Below are 23,714 nucleotides of genomic sequence, written 5' to 3'. Positions count from 1 at the left end.
GCTCCTTGGCGAGGTGACTTCTTTATCTCCACATCTCTGCCCCCGCACGCCAGGCGGACTCCGGCCCGAGCAGCAGCGGAGGTGCTCTGCCTCGAAGGTCACAGGCTGCCGAGCCGAACGGGGAGCGAAATTCCAGGAGAGCAGATTGCGACGGGTTTAATTAAAGGCGAGAGGCAGGGGAGGGGGCCGGGGAGGCACTCCGACAAGCAGGCAGCGCTTTCCCTCGTGAAGGCGCGCAGTTGGAGGTATGAGGGAGGCTGAAATTGTCTTTTTAAAGGAATGTAAACATGTGGATGTTGAGTGATTGACAAATAAAGGGCACTCTCCTTTAATTTAAATATGTGCCTAGTTTGTGCGGAATATGCTAATTTATACATTGCCTAAATAGCCAGTAGCTATTGTCTGTAAAACCACATCAGATCAGGGCAGCAGGGCAGTTAATGTACTGGCTGGATGTTATGGCTGGTCAGTGAAGCGATCCGAGCTTCCTTCCACTGGCTCTGAAACCCTAAATGGAATAGCTGAGCTGTAAAAAAAACGCCAGGGGCATAAACTGAAGTTCACTCTGCCAGCCTGCAATAGGACGAGGCTTTCCTCCCTACCCGGACCCACGCGTGTACCTTCAGACCCACCGCTCCTGCACCCCTGCCACCCAGCGGCTTTTCCCCTCCTGCTGGGGCCTGGGGGGGCTCAGCTGGAGCCTGCAAGCCCCTGTCCACCAGTTGTGGAGCCAGGAGAGACGAGGAAATAGGGCAGAGAGGAGGACGGGGCAAGGGCACAGTCCTGATGGAGCTAAGCATGAGCTGGAGGAACTCAGCGGCTTGCCCTTGGTGCACAAAAGTGTGCGGGAGATGGAGAGAGGTGAGCAGGAGAATGAGCTGGTGGATCCGTCCCTTGTGCTCAGTGCTACTCCCCGTGATGGAATAAACAGAAAAGACAACTGAGGTCAATGGGATGAAGATCTCAGGCTGCCCTGAAGTGCCGTGGCTCCATGCGGGAATGCTCAGCCCCGCCGTGAGCCCTGGGTTCTCAGCCTGGGCAGGGACGTGGTGGGGATGGGGGCACCTCCCTGCCCACATCCCACCTCCGCTGGCCCCAAAGCCGAGCAGCCCCAGACCTGGGTGTGATCCGTCCCAAACAGTTTGTGCGCCCATCCTCATTTGGTGTGGTCACCAGAGCAGTTTATAATGCAGAGAGGTTTGTAATTAACAGGATTCTGGAGTTAATTAAGACACTACTTTCTCATCTTGTTTAGATCTTTCTCTATGCAGAACCTACAACGGGGGTTCACCTTCCTGCTCCACACCGGTCATTTCTTGTGTATTGGCTCCGGTGGGTGACCCCGATGGAGAAACTGGCCTCCTGCCCCCCAGTAAAGGGGCAGACCCCTGGATCCCTCCTGCTTCGGGCAGCTCCCTTGGGTGACTCCCAGTGCCTTCCCCCAGATCAGTCTGGGTTAAGTTTGGAGCGATATGATAAGTTGTAATAATACTGCTGCCTTGCCCCTAATTATTTCCCGTATAATTATGTACCCTCGAGAAACCTTTTAAATAGCACGCTCGCGTCAGCTCTGGTCCAAGGGATTCATTTGTTTCAGGGAAGAAATCCCAAGGCCAAAGGACTCCTCAGCCTTCGCCAGCGACTCCCGGGGAGGCGGCAGGGCGCACGTGGCTCGCTTGTAGGCGCGGAGCTGCGCCCGTCCCCGCACCCAGCCAGCCAGGCACAGCTTCTGCGAGTGCTCAGGATCTGTTTTGTTGGCAGAATGCAGCAAATGGCAAGAAAAACATCCTGGAAATCTGCTGGAAAGCGAAAGACTCTGAGTTTTGGTTCTCTTACTGGCTTGTGGCACTTTCTTGTGTTTTAATCCCATGGAAGTGCTCTGGTTGTGATGGGTGAAAGGAGAAGAGGGACTGGATCGGATGCAGGCTGTGCTCCTAGTTCCCATGTGTGCAGGGAAGCTGCTCCTTTGCCATTTCACCTCCGAGCCCGTTCGGTCCACCACAGCCCCACGGACACGGGCTGCAGCCACCGGCTCGTGCGAGCCCGCGGGCAGAGGCTGGGGCACGGCACGGACCTTAAATTCCTGAGCATGCCCTTCTCTAGAGGTGCTCTGAGAGTCCTGGCTGCGGCCGCCCTGTGGAATTTCCCATAAAACCAAACTGTCCGTGGCTGAATTTTCCATATCCCAGGCACCCGCTGCCCTCCCATCCCACCGCCGGCAGCACAGCCAGGGGCGGCAGTTCCCTGCGTGCCGATGTGACCCTGCCTTCCCTCTTCAGACCTGCAGGGTGCTCCGAACACAATTCAGTTTGTGGGTTTTGAACAACTTGTGATTTTTTAAGAACGGGCAATCTGTATAAATTTTCCCAGGGTTTGGGGTTATTTTGTTGCTGGCACGAGGGTTGGGAGTCTGCTTGGACTTTGATGCTGCAGAGACTCTTAATGGGGTGTCGGGGGTTACCCCATGCGTGTACATCAATGCCTCTCAAACGGAGCTGGTACCGCGACATGACCACGGCTGGGGGCCTGAAATCCTCTGGGGAAAGGCAGGACTCCAGCTGCAAAGCCAAAGCCCAGCCCTCTCTGAGCATCCCCAACAGCCTCCACCTCGGAGCGGGGCTCGGACGCCAGGGCTGAGTTTCCGAGGAAGTTTCCTCACTGAAATAGTTAATGAGAAGTGATACCATCCCCCAGCTCTCCCCCCAGCTCACCACCCCTCTGAAAAAAAAAAAATCAGAATAATAATTAAAAGATGCCTAGAAACGCTCTTGGAAGAGCATAAATTCTGAAGATGAAAGTAAATGATTAAAATAATTAAATACTTCAAGTTGACAAGCAGAAGCAGAATCTTGCCAACGGACATTTGTCGGTAATTAGTTAATTAATCCTAACACAAATTATAAGCCATAACAAACCAGTCAGGCTGAACGCAGCCGGCTGTTCAGAATTAAACTTAGGAAAAGAGGGAGTGGGAGAAGGAAAGAAAGGAAAGTTTTCGGGTTCTTGTGGGTCTGAACGAAGGCGCTGGGCAGATGCCGGCGTCCTTTGGGATGAGCAGGCAGGATGGGGCTGAGCAGGGGGGTGCTGGTGGGTGCTGCTCCCCGACAGCTCCCGCAGAGCTTTTGGAGGCAATGGGCAGGGCACGGATGGGGAAAAGGGTCCGTGCTCCCCCAGCGAGGGCACAGCGGAGCAGGATGGCCGGGGAGGACCAGGTCTTGGCTTTTCCACCCTTTTTCTGTGACTAAGCCCGGAACGAAGGCTCCCGAGCCCTCCTCCCCGTTCTGCCACGGCTGCCCACCAGCACCCTGGGTTAGGATTTATTTCCAAGGTGAGCTGGGAAGGCTGGGGCAGCGCCTGGGAAGCTCCGTGCGGGTGCCCCCGCACCGAGCGCGCAGCCGGCGGGGCCTGGGTTGCGGGGCAGGCGGGGAAGACGGAGCCGCCGCTTTCCCTCTGGCGCTGGGAAGAGGTTAATGAGCCGCGGGCTGCTTTCTCACCTCTGGCCACCCTGGCCCAAGTCCAATTTTCAGCCCTAGATTAAGCGAGCCCAAAGCATCCGCACGCTCGGCGCGCTGAGTGACAGCCGATACGCGGCGCGTAGCCCCGCGTTCACACGTGCGGCCGCGGCCCGAGGGGCAGCCGGGGCCAGGCTTTGCCTCTCCTCCAGCACAAAAAAAGGCTCTGGAGCAGCGGGCCAGAGCCGGTACGCCCGTGGAGAGGAGCATCAGCCTCATGGGGACACGTCCATGTGTCGGACTGGGCCGGGTGACAGCTGGCAAACCAAGTTACGTGTCAGAAATGGGGCGCGAGGGTTGCAAATGGGCTTTTACCTGCAAGGAAAAGGAGCCAGAAAATATTTAGAAAGAGTAACCAGATAGCAAAAAAGTGTGACTTCCCTGCAGGTTTCAGACTGCTAGAGGAATTGTGAGATGTGCGAGGGGATGTACGAACACAGGAGCACGCGTGTGGCCCCCCATTTATATGTTTTGTATGCAGGGGACGGGGATTATTTACGAGCCAACAAGAATTTAAGACTGAAGAAACACCAGACTCATCTTCTGGGGCCCAAATTCTCTTGGATGTGAGTGAAGCAGGCTCCTGTTTGCTGTAACATCCAGCCGGAGCTGCGCTGCAGAGGAAGTTTTACCCCGCGTGTGTGTGAGCATGTGTGCGCGCGTGCTCTAAGTGCTGTGCATTATGTGAGCTCTGACCTTCAGAGGGGAACAGAAGGAATATTTTCCCCCCGGAGGCTAGAGTTGTCAGTGAAATGTCTGTCTTCCTTAATAATTTCAATCCGGGTGACAGGGGACAGGGCATTTTGCTCTGAACGAACGTACTGTAAAAACTGTCAGATGGGATTTGTCTCAAGAAGCAACATTTCTATCTATTCGGGGTCATAATTACAGGCGTCTTATGACCTGTGGAGCAGCACATTTTTCTCAGCTGAAAAAGGAATCCTAAAATAGGAGGTTTGGTCTTCTGCAGAGCTTTGGATTAAACCTAAATGGATTGTAACCAGCGATGGTGATCTCCAGCAGAATGCTTTCTTCTTTTGTTTTGGTGGGGAGGGGGTGGTTTCTTTTTTTTTTTTTTTCTTTAATTCAGAACAAACTGTCCACAGAAGTGATGTAGCAGAAAAGAAGGGATATAAATTGCCATTCCCTGGGCTGGAGTAATGGCCTATTTCACCCTATATCCTGTCCTCTAACTGCCTGCCTCTCTGAACTTCCTCAAAGCTGACAGTGGCCAGCGTCTTTTTAATGAACTGAATAAGTAACTAAACAGGCAATTAACCAAATGAGCATGACGATAATTTGATTGTGCTTTCCCCACTTTTAAAGCACAGGAAATAGTAAGAAAAGTAATAATTCAGTGACCAGCAGGAATTCAAGCAGAAGGACGGAGCTGGAGGAGCTGGCAGGGGGAACTTTCACGAGATGTTGCCCTATATAAATCTCCCACAGTACTGGAGAAATCCCTGCTTGTTTTGTTAAACATTCGGATTCTTTGGTTGGTGCATCCTCAGTGGGGAAAAGAAAGGCTGTACAATAACTTGAAGCAGCTTTTCTACTTATGGTTTAATTTTACACACAGCAATGGTTAAGAAATGGATGATGCCCCGCAGAGCTGTACAGGAATGGGTCACACCACTTGATAGCGGATGTCTTATTAGGATTTCCAAGGTGGTTTTGCATAACTGAGCTTTTCCAATATCAGCCCGCAGTGCCTGTTGCTTCCCCACCTCGCCGAGAAGGTCTGAGCACCAAAGCAGTGAGAGGGAACCGAAAGCTCGCACAGCGGGCAGCCAGTGCGGTGCATGGTGCTGCCGGGGAGGCTCCAGCAATGGGACAACTGCGAAACGAGGCTCCCTGTGCCCCGGCTGCCCAGCTGCTTGCGGTGAGCAGCTCTAACAAGTGGTGAGACGATGGTGGCTGCCCCAGGACTGTGTGGGAAGGTGCATCCAGCCCAGGCTCAGGGCCCCAGCTGCTCTTGGAAACGTTGTCACCTGCAAGATCGATCCTGCCAGAGACACACGCGTGTGCTAATCAGCTCTGTTGACCCGACAGGCAGCAGGTTCCAATCCATTTTCACCTGCACGCTGCAATCGATGCCCCGTTCTTGCCATCGCAGGCAGAGGGTAAACACCGCCGCGGGGCTGGAGCAGGGGAGCGGCGAAGTTGGTCACCTGCCGCCCGTGGCAGGGGGCTGTTTTCTGGGAGGTTTGGTAAGAGCGAGGAGGATGCGGGAAGGAGTTTTGCAAGGATTTGCTCCCTCCAACGTGGCCTCAGTCCCAGCTGCTTGGGAACTGCAGGAGAGGTGGACGGGCTTCCCCTGTAAGAGCAATCCCACTGCGGTGTGCCTGAAAGCAGCACTGCAGGGAGATGCCAGCACTTCGCTCCGCATCCCAGGAGAGCCAGGCTCATTATTTAAATATTCCTGACAAAACCCCTCCATCCGGATCTTGCTTAACACCCGTCTGCCATAGGAAAGGCCGACTGCAAGGTTTGCTAGCCAAAACGTCAGCACTTGTTCTTCCGATGACCCCAGCCTGGGCACCAGAGGAACCATGCAGGCTTTGTCCCTGCCCATCTTCAAGGAGAATCTGTTTACTCATAGCATGTTTGGGGCCACAGAAAGTCAGCTGGAGGAGATCTGTGGAGCCCAGACAGTGAGATTAAGAACAAAGCTCTGTGTAAGCCTCATGGAGTTCATTTCGGGGTTGTGGGATCTGAACAGCACACTCCAGCAGCTAGAGAGGAGCTCAGTGAATCAAGACGTTTCTATTCCTATCCAGCCCTGTGATCTCCACTAAATCACTTCTCCTCTCTGTGCCTTCATTTCCTGCACCTGAAATAGCAGGGATGTGGGGCTCCTTTTCTTCTCAGGAAACCTCGTCCAGGCTTTACACTAATTGCAGCATCATCTTTACCAATGCCACATTGAGACAGATGATAGTAAAGGGCAAAAACTGGAGCAAACACTGGTCAAACAATCCCTAGAAAGAAAAACACCTCCCATGCCGCAGTCATGCACCACATCACAGTCCCATGGGCTGCCCGGTGAGCTGGGGACAGCAGAGAGCAGAAGGCAGGTGCCCAGCACAGCACCCGGCTTTGGGTTAGGACGCAGCAGCAGCGATGCACCCCGAGGGCACAGCATCGCTCTTCTGGAAGGGGACCAGCACTGGACTGGGAGACAGAGGCAGAACCTGCCGAGTTTGCCCTTCCTCTGGCACATTCAGGGCACTGTGCCCCCTCTAAAAAATGTTCTGCTGTGGTTGAAGAAGCAGGGATGCTGTGGGCCAAGCAAATTGCCAATGGTCTAGGAGTTCAGGGAGCAGAGGCGTGCTGCGAGTGCCCGTAGGCGTATCACAACTCTGCACCACAGAGCTCCAGTCCAGCACAGCTCTGTCGGCACTGCGTGTGCCTTCGCAGTCCCTGGGCCCCTGGGGGTCTGCAGACCCAGCATGGACCCTGTGGGGAGCTCAGGAAAGTGCTGTGCTCTTTACGAATGTCAGAAGCACGGTCAGTTTGCCAAGCATTAAAAGAAAAACCCTGCACTGTGGGGGAGCAACTGCACCCAGGGCAGCCAGGTGCTGAATCTGGCTGGCACGGCACAGCATGCAACCTGACCGGGTAAAAGCGAACTCCTTGTGCAAAGGCAAAAATAACAACGGCATTGTCTCACGGACAACGTGCAAGGGGGTAAAAAAACAGCGGGGAAGAAAATGAGCTGCTGAAAGATTTGCAAAGGCAGCTTATGTCTTCGCGGACACGGCCGTTTTCCAACTGTTGATGTAATGACTTGTCTGCGTTTTCTGCTCAGCTCCGGGCTCTCTGCCGCAGCAATCAGCACCTAGTAAAAAGACTGTGATGTTTTCCTCTGTAAATATCATCTTAAATTAGGAAGTACCGGTCAGCCCGTGTCACTGGAGGAGATGAGCAATTACTGTCCAGGCCAGATCCACAGCTGGTGTCAGCCCCAGCAGCTCCAGCGCCTGTTCGGGGCCTGGTGGATTTACAGTCAGCGCAGAGCTCTGGGCTGGGCTGGGGACTTTGCTAATAACTGGATTGTTTTATAGGCTTTCCCATATGGCTGACTGCTTGCCTTTGTGTAGAAAACATGACAGCTGTTCATCCTCACCTGCTTTCTACCTACCTTCCAGCCCTCTCATTTTTCCTATTCTCAGCTAGCCTGTCCTGGCTGGGTTTTCATCGCATGTATCTCTGCACTGGTTTGTTGTAGAGCAGTCCAGGCAGTTATGACGGGCTACATAATAAATTCAGGCTGCTTTCTCTTTTGTGGGTGACCTTTTATTTATTTATTTCCTTTTAATTTTTTCCATGTTCCATACAGGATCCACCTTCCTTTTTAAGGAGGCGTCAAACTTGCAGCTAAAGCATACGTTACTTGCTAGAAACTGTGATGGAAGTGCAAGCTCCCTGTTCTCACAGCCCCTTGCTCTCTGTAAAAGAGAGCTGTAAAATCATTCCTGGGATACACTGCGATGTTTCAGCTCCATAACATATCTGGACATAGAGAGAAAAGATACTCTGAGAACCACAGTCTTTGGATATCTCAGCATATTGGGTACAGGATCTCAGTATGGGGAACTGGATCTTGTGTATCAGGTGTCTCAGGGCACATAAGAGTTTTATGTAGGCTGCTGAGCATCTTATTAATTACAGCTTTTGTTTGTGGAATAACGCCCACCAAGGTCATGTAGCACACACACAAGTACACACATATGTATAAATACACATAGCTGCAGTATTTCTCTTGTAAATTAAAAAACAAAGGCACATTCCATTTTAAGACATCCTGAAGCTTGGACAAGTTCCCTTTAATAGTGGAAAATACTCCCTGATTTCTGCTAGCCAGAGATGTCTTGCTCTCCTTCTTACACTGTTGTAATAATGTCAGAAGAGCCTTCATCCTGGGAAGAGAGGGTAGGTGTGTACTGTACGTACGCGTGCTTCCTAACCAGGGAAATTCAATCTGTCAAGAAAATTCAATAACAACCTTAACATTTAATTGTACCCTAGGGCCCAATAAAAATCAACAAGGATGGTAGTTGTTGATTTTTCATTAACCTTCTCTTAAAAAGGTCTCAAAAAATAACTGCTAAGTTAGACTGGCTGGTTGTACATGTGTTGTATGTACAGAGATCTATAGGGGAAGATGTGTTTAAAACAGCAGATTGGATCCACACAGAAAATATTTAAGCACTGGCAAAGAGCTTGGCCATTGTTAGGTAAAAGAAAACATCCTGTTTTGATTTATGCACGCAGCACTCAATTTAACAAGTGTAGCTACAGGCAATTGGAAAACAGTCAAAATGGTGAATTTGCTGCTTGCACTCATTTATACTGTTTCCTGAAGACAATTTGCTGTTGCTTTTTGGCATGTTTAGTATTTTTTAAACCACACAAAGGTTATGCCCAGTTCTCATAATTACACAGTGACTTTCTTGGTATAGGTGCAGTTGGGCATTTGCCATCTGCTGTAGCATCCAGAGTTTTATTGCCTGGGGCTGCCTCCTTTACAGCAACTGCCGTGGGGCTTTAATGCTTCGGTGGCCCCTTTCATTAGCGTCGGGCTGGGTCTTTGTGGAACTGCACTTAGCGAATGTGTTAGATGGGCTTGGGCAGGGTCTGATCGATAAACCAAGTGCCAGTTGGAGTTACTCCACTTGTCAGGATGGTGCCTGCAGTCAGGCAATGTCCAGGCAATTAGCGTATTTGTTTTGTTTCTCTTATCAATTATCTACGTTACAGCCACACCTGGAAGCTACTGGGTGCTGCACAGCCACCTAGGACTTTTTTTTTTTTCCTCTGAGGAATTAATATAGATTGAGAGGTGGAAAAAAAAAAGAAAGAAGGGAATAGTAGAGGATAGCAGAGGATCAGAAGCTGTCAGAATCCATGTCCAGCCAGGGGATGGATAGGGATACTATCCAAGATCCCTGAGCCGAACTCATGGAGGACTTCTGAAGCCACCAACGGATCAGAAAAGCAGCAGACACAGCTGCAGCTCGGGAGTTTTCCCTTGGTGTTTGGCACGGACATGTCAGGGAGGAACAAATTCCTGTATTGGCTCAGTAGGTGAGTCAGGCTAGGGCTTGCCCGTGCGGCTGCGGGGGATTTTGCGTGGGATAGGGCTGGCAGCAGGAACCAGACAGGCTGAACGCGCTCTCGGTTATCGGCTGTGCAGCACCCGGTTCTCGCTGCTGACCACAGCGGGAGCCACAGGAGCCCACGCTGGGGATCGGGCTTGGCTCCACACTTGGCACCGCTGGCTGTTCCTGACACAGAAAGATGGGCAGCGAATAAATCACTCCATCGCTGCTGGAAGGATTTCACCATCTCTCTTCACAGTTCAGTTCCCTTTGAGTACACAGATCAGAGGCTGCAGGAGCGCCAGCCTTTTATTTCCGAAAGATTTTGTGCCCAAGGAACTGTTGCCTCACAGGGCAGGGTTTGGAGCGTTTTCTTTTCCTACTGGACCTCCACAGAGCTTCAATATTAAGCTGAGCCCTCTGCTCTAGCAGACACGCAAAGCAAGCCAGCTTGGTTTTATTCCACAAAGCGTGCATGGCAGAAGCAGGACGTGCATTTACAGATGTTTTCTATGCTTCTCTTCTGAGCAATTGCCATGGAATTGTGCTCTGTAATAGCGAACAAGGCGCATTTTGGCCGGCAATGGTACCAGACACCCCTATTCACCAGATTTTTGTCCCAAACCAAAAATCCAGGACATCTGCCTGAGGGGAATCCCAGATTTCCCCCAAACCTCCATCACCCCTAGGGCGCATTAGCACGAGACCCTGCGAGTCTCTCCTGAGCAGGGCAAGCCCTGCAACAGGGGCAGAGGCTATAAAAATGGGGGCAGGGGCTACAAAACAGGGTAAAGGCTATAAAACTGGGGCTGGGACTACAAAACACGGGGCAAACGCTACAAAAAAGGGGCTGGGACTACAAAACATGGGGCAAAGGCTACAAAAAAGGGGGTAGGAAATACAAAAAAGAGGGCAGGGGCTACAAAAAAAGGGTAAGGGCTATAAAAAATAGGGGAGAGGCTACAAAAGCAGGACAGGGGCTACAAAAAAGGAGTCAGGGGCTATAAAAAACAGGGCAGAGGCTACAAAAACGGGACAGAGGCTGTCAAAAGTGGGGCAGGGCCTAATAACAAACTGGACAGGAGCTACAAAACGGGGCAGGGGCTACCAAAAACGGGGCAAAGGCTACAAAAATGGGTCAGAAGCTATAAAAAACGGGCGAGGCGCCAGCCCACCCCCCTCGCTCCCCTCAGGCGGCGTCGCCACCACCTCAGGCTGCGCGCGCCCCACGTGACCAATACCCCCTCCCACCCCGCCGCCACAGGCGCCCGTGGAGCAGTGACGTCATCGCGCTGCGCCGGCGCCTGCGCAGTGGGAGGCGGCGGCGCGAGGAGGAGGAGGCGGCGGCGCGGGGCTGTGTCACGGCGGGGCCGGAGGGGCGGCCATGGAGTACCTGATCGGCATCCAGGGGCCCGACTACGTCCTGGTGGCCGCAGACACGGTGGCGGCCTCCAGCATCGTCCAGATGAAGCACGGTGAGCGGCGAGGCCCGGTACCGGGGGGGGGGGGGAGGCCGCAGCGGGGCCCGGTCCGGCCCGGCCCGGCCAGGCCTCGCCTCAGGGGGGGCGCGGTGGGGCTGGGCCGGGGGAGAGCCCCCGGGGGGCTGAGTTCCTGTGAGGGTTTTATGCCTTATCCTGGGTTAACTGAGCGGTCACATTAATTTACGGTTCGGGGAGGGGTTAGCTCGTTAACCCAAGCCTTGTCCTGTGCTGTGCTACTGCTGCGGGGGGAATTCTGAAGGAATAAGCGGGATGGGGTTAGTGCTTGGTGGTATCTATGCCCCTGGTAAAAGATATTTCATGAAGAAAATTAAATACTCGGAGTAAAGGCACTGTGGAATTCATAGCACGAGGTATATGTGCCACTAACGTCTTAGTTTCTTTATGTAGAGAAAGAAATCTGTGGGTTTCTCAAGCCCTTGAAATTCTAGAAAATGATATTTTCTGTTTCTGTTTATTGCAGTTATAACAAATTGGGCTAGAAGCATGGTTTTAAGGTGTAGTGACCTTAATACAAACACAATGTTCTAGAAAATCTGTTTTTTAAAAAGTGCTAAACTGTAATAATGATAAACTTTATAAAATCTTCAGTGTTAGAGTGCCCTTACCTATAACTGTATTTAGTTTCAGGTCTGTAGAATTCAATTGGAGTAGTAAATAGATTGCAAGGGATAAGCAGCTTCTACGCAGTTGTTAGGTACTTCAGGATCCCCTCAAATCGTATCAGAGGATTGTGACACCTCCTGTGTATCTTGCAGCAGGGATTATTCAGCACTATTTAGTAAACTGAAACCGAAAGGGAGTCTCAGGCGTGGAGACGCAGTGGTGTTCCCTAGAACTAACTGTAGCATGGAGCAGCGCTTTTCCTTGCATGCCAACTGTCTCATCTGAGCGGTAGCCTCTTAATGAGGTGAGACCACGGTGCTAGAGCGAGTGCAGAATTGGCTTCGGTGGTGTTGTCATGACAACTTGGATTCCCTCTGGTACACGCAGGCAAGTTTTGGAAACTGGAGTTAAAAGTCTAGCTTACTGTTCCTCACTTTCCAGTTATTTGTAGACTGTCTTATAATTTGTAATCAATGTTTACATGTTGTGGTTTTGTCAAAAGCAATGACAAACAAAAACTTTTTTGAAAGCTTCATTCATCTAAATAGCTGTTCTTTGGAACAATCCTTGATATCGGAAGGAAAGGATGGTTTTGTGGAATTTAGTTCTGGATTTCCTCGCATTGTTTTTGCTTTGTGCTGATATTTCACCTTCATACTTTTTTTTTTTTTCTTCTGGTTCAGTATATTTAGGTAAAATAGAATGGTCACTGAGCAGAATTCTTATTGCTGAGTCAGGGAAGTACCATATATAGTGTTGAATTACATCTGAACACAATGCTCTGTGTGAAGCTTTAGTTGTCATTTTTTGCAACAAAGATCACATGTTGCTGCAATATCTCCCTTCTGAAGGAAGCACTTCAGAAAAAAATCATTTTTATTTCTCTTGGTGATGTGTTTAACAAGCCTGGTGTGCTACACCATCAACTGTGAGAAGCTGAGTGCTGGTGTCTGTTCAGGAAGGCTTTTTTGGTAGTTTCAGGACATAATTGAGTTCTCAGTCTTTGACCTATGTGCTTTTTGTGAAAGAAATCGTTTTGATATTGGCAAAATAGTTCTTTTTTTTGACCGTGGCTCTTGATGTTGTTTTTCTTTACCTAGACCATGACAAAATGTTTAAGATGAGCGAAAAGATCTTACTCTTGTGTGTCGGGGAGGCTGGAGACACTGTACAGTTTGCAGAATACATCCAGAAAAATGTTCAGCTCTACAAAATGCGGAATGGTAAGTGAAGGACAACAGTGATTCACCGAGGGTTGGGAAGCAGAGAGTTAACGATGGGTATAGTTTGGTCGAATGTTTGGTGGAAAGTTCCATTCTCAAAGCTTCTCTATTTGTAAGGATTTCTGTACTTTAAGTGTCAAGCAAATGTGGTAGTAGTGCAGGATGAAGTAAAGTTTGGAATGTATCACATAAGACGTGAAGTTTTTCCAAAGCCATGCTAACCTATTTGTTATATAAATGAATGACAATAATAGTTCAAGTAAAACATTTCTCTTAATTTCTGTAGCATGGTAACTGTCACTGGTTTTCGTGATGTACCTGGCTGAAAAAATCAGCCTACATACCTGCAGTATTTTACCTTTTTGGAGCTGTTTTGTTTTAGCGTGGTAATGAATGTGGGTTTGCACTGTTACCACATACATATTTCTTCTGCAGGTTATGAATTGTCTCCTACTGCAGCTGCAAATTTTACACGACGAAACCTAGCTGACTATCTTCGGAGTCGAGTGAGTAATAGCTGAAAGACCTTGGCTGAGGCTTACAGGGGGAAAACTTCTGTTTTTAAGTAGTGGAGTCTGATGAAAAGGTGGCGGCTTCTGTCTTTACAGCTGAAGTCACTTTGAAAAGATATGTTTTTATTAAAATTTAAATTGCTTTGCTTATTCAAAAAAGCTATTGCTTATCAACAAGTGATACAACTATAGTCTTGAAATTCCAGCTTTTGTCCAATAAACATTTTGTCACAAACGCTGCAGACAGCTAAGTGAACTAAGCCTCTTTAACACTGAGATTAGTTTTCATGCAAATGCACTGGATCCGTTTAATCTTATTGGAAAATGATTTAATAGAGCAAAGCTGTTTGATGTACTTAGCAAAACAAGTCCCTTTTGTAAACAGAAACATGAGGCTTTCAGTAAAAGAGATCCAAGTTGGAGCTGTATTTTTTCAAGTTACCAAACTGCAGTTACTGTTTTTTTTTCTCATGGTAATTGCTCCAAGTATTGCTAATAAGTGCATCCCACCAGTCATTCTCCAGCTGTCATGTGGGGATACCCTTTGAAGCGTAGTGGAGAAGTCAGGACTTCTGTTTGACTTTCATCTTGGCTGGATGCAAGTTAGTGTCCCTGGACTTCTGCTTTCAAGATTTGATAAATGTATGTGATGCATGGCTAAATAAAACTGTTTCTTCCCCAGGAGAAAAGACTTGATTCTTTTTGTAAAATCCTGTTATGTTTGCAGGAGGGGCAAGCAGACTTCTAAAGATCCAAGGTTAGGAATTGCTTCGTTAGCGTTCTTCCCAACATATTAGACAAATCAAAACAAGAGCAAAGAGGATGCTGAGAATGAAGTTGAACAAATCTGTCAGGGATTGGACAGGGGATAAATTAAGTTGGTTGTTCCAACGGTATACCTCACAGGCCTGAAATCATGTTTTACAGTAGCACGTGCAGGCCAGTATCAACCTCAGAGTTGTGTTGCTGGGAATTAAACTTGTGTGGAGTGAGGTAAAGACCCTTCTCGAAGATCTCATAATCCACCGAAACAACCTAATGTCACTGTTCTCATTTCTGACGTGGATGACAACTAAACGCAGCAAGTTTTCAAGTTAATAAAGCTTGTGTAGAGCGAGTCAGTGAAACAATAGTGCTGAGGATTATTTAGGATATAAAATACCACTAACAGGAGTAATTTAACGGGCTTTTTGGCAAGCTTGGCTAGCATGATGCGGCACTGTCTTCTGTGCCGTGTCCCCTGAGGCTTGATCCTCCCCGTGTCTCCTCTGCTTCCTGAGCCCACGCTTGCCTTCCAGCTCACCTGCGCCAGATGGGCAGCACAGTGGGGAGGACACTGGCAAAGGCAGATGTGTTTATTTACCGGAGACAAAACGTTGTGCTGTTGCAGATGGCAATGCCCTGGAGCAAGTGGTGCACTCTGACACTACTGTCACACTACAGCGATCTCTGCACTGCAGGGAGAGCTCCTTTTCTTTAAACATAGCACATCGTGGTTTGTTTGTGGATTTAGAACTTGATGATACAAACCTTGCCATCAGATTATTTTTTTTCCCCTGTGGATTATCTTACCTTTTTTACTCTAATTTGTAGGATGCAAGGATTAACGCTAGCTCTCCATATCTATTTAAATTGCGTGTAGGATTCCTGGAGGCTATTAATTATGTGGTTGATAAAAACTTAAAAGTAAAACTTGCCACCACCTCCTGTTAGGAGCAGGAAAGTAGTTTACAAGTAGAGAATTTAGCAGGGAAAAGGCACTTGGTTTGTTGCTGTATTGCCATTTTGCCATGTAGAGCTGTCCGTTACGAAGGGCTAGAAGGTATGTGAAGGGGACTGGCCATACTGAAACAGAAACTTTTCTGGCTTTCCATAATTGTCATGGCCCTGCCCAAAACAGGGCTTGTTCTGCACTATTAACCACCATCTGAGTTCTTCCCTGTTATCTACAGATATAAACGAAATCAGACTAGTTAAGCCAGTATGAGTGGGTCTCTCCAGTGCAGTTATCTTCATTTCTAGCAGTTGGTGTGTGGCTCTGATAGCCTTGTTACCTTGCAGTGCACATTTTTTAATATTTTTTCGCAATTTGAAATCTGCTCCATGCTATTGAGGAAGGTTGTGCTTCCCCTACTTTTCTCCAGACTTTATTAAATAATCAGTGGAGTGAACTTCTCCCTTCAGTCAGTGGCTTTGCTTGTGAGCCCTGTGTGCTGAGGAGAAACAGGACTTTGGATTAGCATGAAGAATCAATGGGGAAAACAAATAGCGTTAACCAGCTGGTACAGGAAGACATCTGTGAAATATTACATTTAAGTTGATAAATTTTGAAACCATTCTGATTACAATATGGTTGCAGCTTTAGCAAGGCATGCAAACATAGAGCTGTTGCCAGAGTATAAATATGTGATAAGTTTAATAAAATGGCTAGCTTCTTTCTGTTCGGATGGACAACGATTAACCAAGCCTTATAATAAGCATGTTACAGCTCTCTACCTTTCTCTGTTCTGAGGATGTTGCTTTAGGTACTAGGCATGTCTCAGACCTGTGGTGGTCTTGCTAGGACTGGAGAGTTCAGCCTTAGTGCAGCAGATTTCATCAATTCGGGCTGTGCTAAGCTTTAGGATTTACCGTTCAGGCAAGTAAAACTTGATCTGCCAGGCACGATGAGTTCAGTTCGAAGTTTCTGAATGCCTGCCAAGATCGGGACGAACCGTGTGGATCAGACTGAGTGCTTCTTGTGTCCTGGGGATGGCTTTCCTTTTGGCAGTCACATGTAATGAGGTTGGGCTTGTACCTTAAGGGTGTTACCATACTGTGCTCTTTTGCTAAATATACAGCATGGTTTTTCAGAACACTTCTTTAAAACATGGGTTTATACTCCAAAATAGTGTCTGGAAAGAATCTGACCTCCATTTATCTCTTTTAAATGGGGCAAACCAAGAAACTGCCTTGGAGCCAGTTGGCTTTTGAATAGGTGAGTGGTGCTATGTAGTTCCTCTTCCCTGTTGCCTTCTCCAGCATCACGCTTGATTCACCTGATGAATCAAGTGCCAGTGTTTGAACATTCAACATATTACAGAGTGTGCGGGGGGGGAATAGGAGAAACACCCTCCTGCCCCCCGTACCCTTTAAAGTTCAGCTTCTTGTTGTGTTGTGATGCTGTGTTTAATTATAGGTGACAGGGGCTGGCCTGAGTCCAAAGGAAGACTGTCAGTTCCTCTCTCCTTGTCCACGCTTGGCAGGATGCTTCCTCACGCCCACCTTTCTCCCCCTTGCTGTGACTTTGGCTTCCGCCAGATGTCACACCGCTGCTTGTCACCGCCCAGCCTCCCGTTGCTGATCTTGTTGTTTCAGTGTATTTATCACAACTGTTCTCTTCAGCTGTAAATTCTGAAGAATTTCACACATCCCTTAATTGCTGTAGTTATTTTAAATCAAACAGCATAAAGTGCAAAGCTACTTGCAATGAGAAATATTGCCTGTAATACAACGGCGAGTTTGGGGGGAGAAAAAATTGAATCTCTTGTGGAGTGTCAGCCATCCGCTGAGTTTGGTGTCTCTAATCACAGCAGCCCTCCGAAGAGCCTAGGACTGCCATGGATTTAGTTGCAAAAGCCAAGGCTGCCTTTGAAACGGACAAATATCCAGGTTATAGTTAATTTCAGTGTAGGTAGTTCTAAGCAAATATTTACATCTCGCTACACTCTGAGGATAAATGTCAGTGTCTGAGGGTATGAGTCAGTCCTCTTGTGTAAACCCAACTGAAAGGCTTGAGAGGTACAACAATACCAGTCCTAGCGCACAGGTGTTAGTCCCACGCTCGGATGCAGTGAAAGTTTTCTTTGTGACGTTCACTTCCCCCTGTTCACATTGGGACTGACTGGAGTTAGGGATTTCAGATGTTAAATGCTGCAATGATAGTGTTACCGTTCTTGTGGCAAATGACCTCTGCTCCCTTTGCCAGATTTTTTTTCCTGGCTAAAGGTGCAGCCGGCTACATGGAAACACGAATTTGAAGGCTTTAGGACTTGCTGCACAGCGTGAGGCACTACAGGAGTAGCATTTTTCTGTAATGGGCTATTGCCTTTTCCTTCAGGTACCGTAGGCCCTAAGATGCTGGGAGACTGATGGAGTTAGTTCTCAAGTAGGAAAACCTGCACAATTTTCACGTTTCTAGGAAGCTGCCTTGGCTCAGAAGCGTTGTAGCCTGAATGTTCCCTTAAATTCTGACCTTGAATTTGTTGCATTGGAACAAGTCTTGGAGTACATGAATTATGACAGTAAATGGAGATTGTGGTGGTCTGGGCAAGGGGAAAATTCTGTTACCTATATTAAATATTATTTGAAGGGAGACTTTTTGCCCTAGTGATAAATGTTACCCCCCAAGTGAATTACTCCTTTACATTAAGTGCCTGTTAAAGGTGCTGAAGTTGTCTCTTTGAAGCTTTTGAGTTAATCCTGTATTAACGTATCAAATTGCCTGCAATTTTCAATTGCAATCATGGTATTAGTAAATAGATTGTGTTTATCTTCTATTGTTGAGATCCTGCCTTTCCTGAATAATAGGATGATAGGGTGACACTTTATTTGCATTTAAGAAGTTCTCATAGCCCGTTAGTGGGAGAACTTAAGACGGAACAATAGCTTACAGATTTCAGTCTGTATAACACCACTTGTTTATTGTTGAGTACCAGTGTTGGTAATTCAGTCACACAGTAATTTGAGTGATCTTGTGTTATGTGTCATGGCTTTTAAAGATCAACTTGTGATGTTTGAGAATAAATGAAATACAGACTAATTAAATGAATACAGCTGCGTAGTAACTTGGTTCCAAATATTCCGAAATGCTTTGAAGATTAATCACACAATTTAGTGACATGTCTGGTATAACTGTAACACTGTAACCTGCTTTATTTTTTATCTGGTGAAAGTCAAAGTACAGCATCCTGTGGTTTTTGAGTGCAAATTCGCTATGCTTAGCATCAAAATGACCTTATTCCTCTGCTAAAGCTAATGTTTTGGTTTTATAGTGAAATTGTCTGCTTGTTCTAATAACGTCCTAATTTTGCTGCTTTGTTGATCTAGATTTTCAAGCATTTTAAGAGATATTGTGTTACTATAATTAATAAGAAATATATAAATATGGGAAATACCAGCAGTGTATAAAGGCAGTTTTAGAAAAGGTATAAAACTCATAAAAATCTGGAATTTACATTTAAAAATAATACAGTATATACATGCCTCGTGATCTTAAAATGTTTATATTGGAAGACATGGGGACACCTGCTTTATCCATTATGGTAAAACACAGTAAGCCTAAAACATGAAGAAAACTGCTCGGGAATTGCTAAGCTTGCAAGTAAAGAACAATAAAAAGGCATGATTACATTAATGCAGTTCCGTGGTCTTTTGGGGTAAGAGAGAGCTATTTACTAATGTTACCCGATAGGGTGTTGCTGAAGTCATAAATAAGAATCAGAAAAGAGAATCTGAAGCAGACTGAATTTCTAGTTTAAAAAGTAAACCATTTCCAACTAAACAAAAAGCTGTTGCTAAAGGAATGTTGTCATATCTTAATAGTCAGTTTTAAATGGAAAGGAACCAGTTCCTTTAGATCTTCATGTGATCAGTCGAGCCAAATAGTAAAGATTAAATTTGGTACATGCAATAAAAACCTAACTGCCAATTAACAAGACAGTGTAACACTGTATACAGCTGTTCACGCTGCACTGTATATGAGCTTTCATGTGCTAAAATGGTCAATGGTTAACAGTAGTGTGACTGAGAAAAGAGCACATTAAATTAACAAAGAAGTTCTTATAAAGCGCAGAATGTTCATGTTGTGCTGCCATGCAGACAGTAAAAATTCTCAAGTTTTATGTTCAGATGAAAGAATCTTATGTGGAGACATAATTAAAGTTTTCGTTTTAAGTTTGAATGTGCCATGAAAGCTTTAAAAAAAATCAGGGGAGTAGTACAGTTTTTGCTTCTGCATTCCATGTTACCGAAAGATTTGATTTGCTTTTAGATCGAAGCCCGGCATCTCCTGCGGACAGTATTGATGGAGTTGCTAGCCATTTTATCACAAAGAATTGTGAAACCAGCTATGTTGCAATTCTGGGTGTGGCATGGGTGGTAATTAGGATTCAAAGACTTGGGTGTGTCTGCTTTAATGAAAATCTTGTTTCTGTTTGTAGACCCCTTACCACGTCAACCTTCTCCTGGCTGGCTATGACGACCATGAAGGTCCTGCCCTTTATTACATGGATTATCTTGCAGCTCTGGCTAAAGCTCCTTTTGCAGCACACGGATACGGTGCGTTCCTCACCCTCAGCATCCTCGACCGCTATTACAAGCCAGGTAAGTGGAGCCTGTGGAGAAGAAAATTCTCCTGTTACTGATTAATAACGTAAAGGTTTGAAGTGTGAGTTTGACGTTTGCTGAGTCAGGTGGTCCAGCACAATTGCTGTGGTGCTGCAGGTTTGAACTTGACTTTGTTAGACTAAATGCAGCTTTAAAGATTGCCTTCTGTTTTTGCTGAAATGGTAATGTGAAACTAGACAACTCCGTAGTGTTTTCCTGTTCGAAGCATAACAGACTGTAAGCGAAGGAAGTTCCAATTTATTCTAGAACATGACTAGACTTTCCTGGACCGCTTGCTGCTAGTAGTCTGGTTTTAATAAATAGCACTTTGATAACTTTATCTTCTACTTGCTTGTCTGTTGCTATGATAAAGATTTTCCCAGAGTATCAATGTTCAAAGTGCAGTCCCAGATCTTTTTGCTCCATATCTTGGATTGGATATATCGGTTAATATACAGATATCAACATATCTGTATGATATATTAAAAATATACAGGTGAAAAGTTATTTCTTCTTAGCAAGATTATCTCACAGCTCTGAAGTGTTGATGAAGATCAGTTGGTTTGTTTTACAGTTTTATCCATATGGCAGCTGTTGGTCGTAATTCCTGTATGTCTGTAACTGTCTAAAGTCTTAATTTTAGAATTGTGATCCAGTTCCTACATTGCCAAAGAATAAACATGGCTCCATCCCCATTTTACAGAAGAGGAAATGTACTAATCTGGGACTATGGTTAATCTGACATCTTTGGCTTTAGCCACAAAACTGCTTTACTCCTTACTGTGTGCAAAGCCGAGTTTAATTTCATAGCAAAGACGTTTACTTAGTAATCCTTTCACCTATCCACTGCAAGAAAAGAAGCTGTGAACTGGCAGATTTATTTTAATGGGAGTTCTTCCTGAACAATGAATGCGAGTCTGGAACAAAATTTAGAAATAAGTTTTGAGATCCACAGAGCTTAACTGCTTCCTGGCCATGTCTCTAGAAAATGATAGTACTTCCTTTTTTACAACTTGTTGTGAAAAGAAAAGCAGGGAACTGCAATAGGTTGTCATGGCTTGCCATCCTTACACAGCGCTGGATTTTTTATCCTAATGTGTGAGAATAGCAGGGGCATCGCACACGTGCCTTTCCCATTATTAAAACTAATACCCAGCAGGGAACGTAGCACCAAAACCGATCTCCGCCTACTATCACTGACTTGCAGCCGGCTGCGGACAGATGGAGCTGATTTAAAACTGTAATAAACTCAAGGAGAGAGAGACGGCTGGACTTCTCCGAAGCCCGGTCCCTGGCCATGGGAGGCAAAATTCCGTCATGCTTCCCATTCAGTGTAACAAATTGATTCTCAATGGCTTGTTGCAGCGTGAGTGCTTCAGCGCAGGACGTCCTCAGTACATCTGGAAATTGTTTTCTGTGAGCTGGGAAGTAGAGTTTTTGGTGCTCAGCTGAAAAGTTGTTTAAATTTAATAAAGTTTCTGTTGAGAGAGATGGCCTCTAATTAAATCAATCTGTGGATGTTTTGTTTCAGGTATCACACGTGAGGAAGCTGTGGAGCTCCTAAAGAAATGTCTAGAGGAGGTGAGTTGCCAAACTTGGGCCCTTGTGAACCTGAGAAAGGAATGTTTGTTTGCGTTCATTTGCTGATATTTTCCTGTTCTTCTTGTTGCATTTTTGGCTGTCTTTGCCAGAAGGGATAATAAATGCATATTGACCAGATGTGGAGTAGCTACTGAGGAAAAGGATTTGTGGGTGCTTGCATTGTCTTAGCATGGTTCACATCCTCCAGAACATAAACTTTAAGCTTAATTGCTTTCTTTACTTCTGCTTCTTTCATGCTTAGCATAATATTGATACAGACTGTCTTTGACTTTCTTTTATGTTGCTTCTGAATGTAATGCAAGCATCCCTCTGTTACTTGTGTTACACTTAACTAGTAGATACTTCCAAGTGTACTTCTCTTCCAGCTTGTGAAGTGATATCTAAGTCTAATTGGGGTGAAGATCTGACCTTAAAGTTCATAATCAATTTTAATGTAAACATATCCTTTCAGACTCCAAGGCTTTTATTGTAGGAAAACATTCTCTGTCCTTGTCTTTGAATTTAATATAATTGGGAAGAAAGTTCTAGGGAAACATTACAAAGAAGTATTCTAAAGAGGTTCTGTTTAAAGTATCTTTTTGATACATACACTGTGCCCGAAGTTGTAGCCCACTCTGTTTGTCTCCCTCCTTAAATGCCTGTTATGTTAAAAGGCGTTTGTATTTTGCACCTCTAGCCTAGACTCGTCTAACAGGGGTAGTATTATAACAGAAACTTGTACAAAACGCTTCCTGAGTTGTGAAAACCACCTTAGTTCAGGTCACCAGGACTGTTAGGAACAAGAACCAGGATGGAGATTTTGATGAGCAACAGCATGTTCCTTAAATTATGCTCTCCTCTTTTAAGCTTTGAATGAATCTCATCTCCTTTGTCTTTTTGTCTTTTGAACAGCTTAAGAAACGCTTCATCTTAAATCTGACCTCTTTCAATGCCCGGTTCATTGACAAAGACGGCATCCATGAAGTGGACAATATACCCCTTCCAAAAGCAATGTCCTAACCCCTGAGATCTTTCTTCAGCAGTCTTCTTTTTATGTTCAGTTTTGTTTTTAATATTCGTTTGAAGCACCCAAGTCATGTACTGTGCTGGGAGATTGAATAAAGATTGACATTTATGTAGCCAGTTCCATCTTTTGATTCCACTTTGATTCCACTGGTCCTTCATGAGAATATTTAAGTAACTCCTTCTGCAATGAAGACGAAACATGATTTATTGGTAATGGTGGCACGTTCAGATTACTTTCTTTGCTATTCTGAAATTTTTTTACTTCCCCCTCTTAAGTTTTCTTATGGGTGGGGAAAACTAGTATTATATTTTTCTAGAAGAGAACTTGCTGTCATCTGTTCTCACACTGGGTATTAAAGCTCAGCAAACAGCAGACAAGTGCTTTATGCTAAACATAGCAACATCTATTTCATCTTTCCAAAGATTTCACTACTGTTTGCATTATAAAAATCTGATTTTCAAAGACTTAATTTTGCTTTTGTTATTCTTGGTTTCAATCTAATCCAAGTGGAAAGAAAGGTTGTCAATAAATAGAATGGATTTAAAGATACTAGTGTCACTTTTTACTCATGTGGCCACAGTTCTGTTACCAGGAAAATATTCTCCTTCTGGCACCATTAGGTCATAGCTATATTAAGTATTTTAAATATAAACTGACTTATTGTCTAATTTAATCATTTCTACAAGTTTAATGAAAAATGTAATTCCATTGCTTTTCATAAATCTTAGGATTATTCTCATCTAGCTAGAGGTTTTTCCTTGAGAATAATCACTGATCTTGTCTGGGGTTTAGATGATGCTTCCATATTAAAACTGCAGTCAGCAAATAGCCGTAAATGATTTTCATGTGGCTGATACTTACAATGTGCACAGAAGTGATTCTTCTGGGAAGAATTTTCATTGAGACCAATTCCCTACTTGAAACTGTATTGAGTTAACCATTTAAAATGCTTTGTTGGGGTGCTTATTTTGTTTGGAGAAGTTTGAAAAAAGAATCTTGGCAATAGGTGGATGTGTACAAGATCATATGTGGGCTGGATTGTGTGGCATGGCATCACATCCAAGTTCCCACGCATGGGAAAGGTAATGACAGACCTAACAGTCTGTTTGTCAGAACCTTTTTGGTCTCGTTCAGTAGTGCATTTCCAGGGTACTTCCATTTCTATTCTTTGTACAGCTGAGACTAGGTGTGGCTGAGCACCACTGCTCCTGGTGCCATATGGGTTTACCCTGAAATCCTGTCTCACTTGAAGGCAGTAGTGAGAACTCCATGATTTCAACGGAT

General features: G+C 45.8%; 1 protein-coding gene across 1 annotated transcript; it reads left to right on the top strand.

The window, feature by feature from the left end:
* The first annotated feature begins 10,908 nt into the window (after positions 1 to 10,908).
* Positions 10,909 to 22,975, top strand: PSMB2 (proteasome 20S subunit beta 2). Its single transcript, XM_080567334.1, has 6 exons — positions 10,909 to 11,091; positions 12,822 to 12,944; positions 13,380 to 13,450; positions 19,657 to 19,819; positions 21,354 to 21,403; positions 22,316 to 22,975. The coding sequence occupies exons 1-6, from the start codon at positions 11,001 to 11,003 to the stop codon at positions 22,421 to 22,423; spliced, it is 606 nt and encodes a 201-aa protein (XP_080423460.1). The 5' UTR covers positions 10,909 to 11,000; the 3' UTR covers positions 22,424 to 22,975.
* Positions 22,976 to 23,714: the final 739 nt, after the last annotated feature.

The sequence above is a fragment of the Anser brachyrhynchus genome (assembly GCF_964034855.1).
Source record: "Anser brachyrhynchus genome assembly, chromosome: 24".
NCBI classification, from domain to species: Eukaryota; Metazoa; Chordata; class Aves; order Anseriformes; family Anatidae; genus Anser; species Anser brachyrhynchus.
The sequence above is the reverse complement of the archived record's forward strand: the minus strand, read 5'-3'. Positions and strand labels throughout refer to the sequence as shown.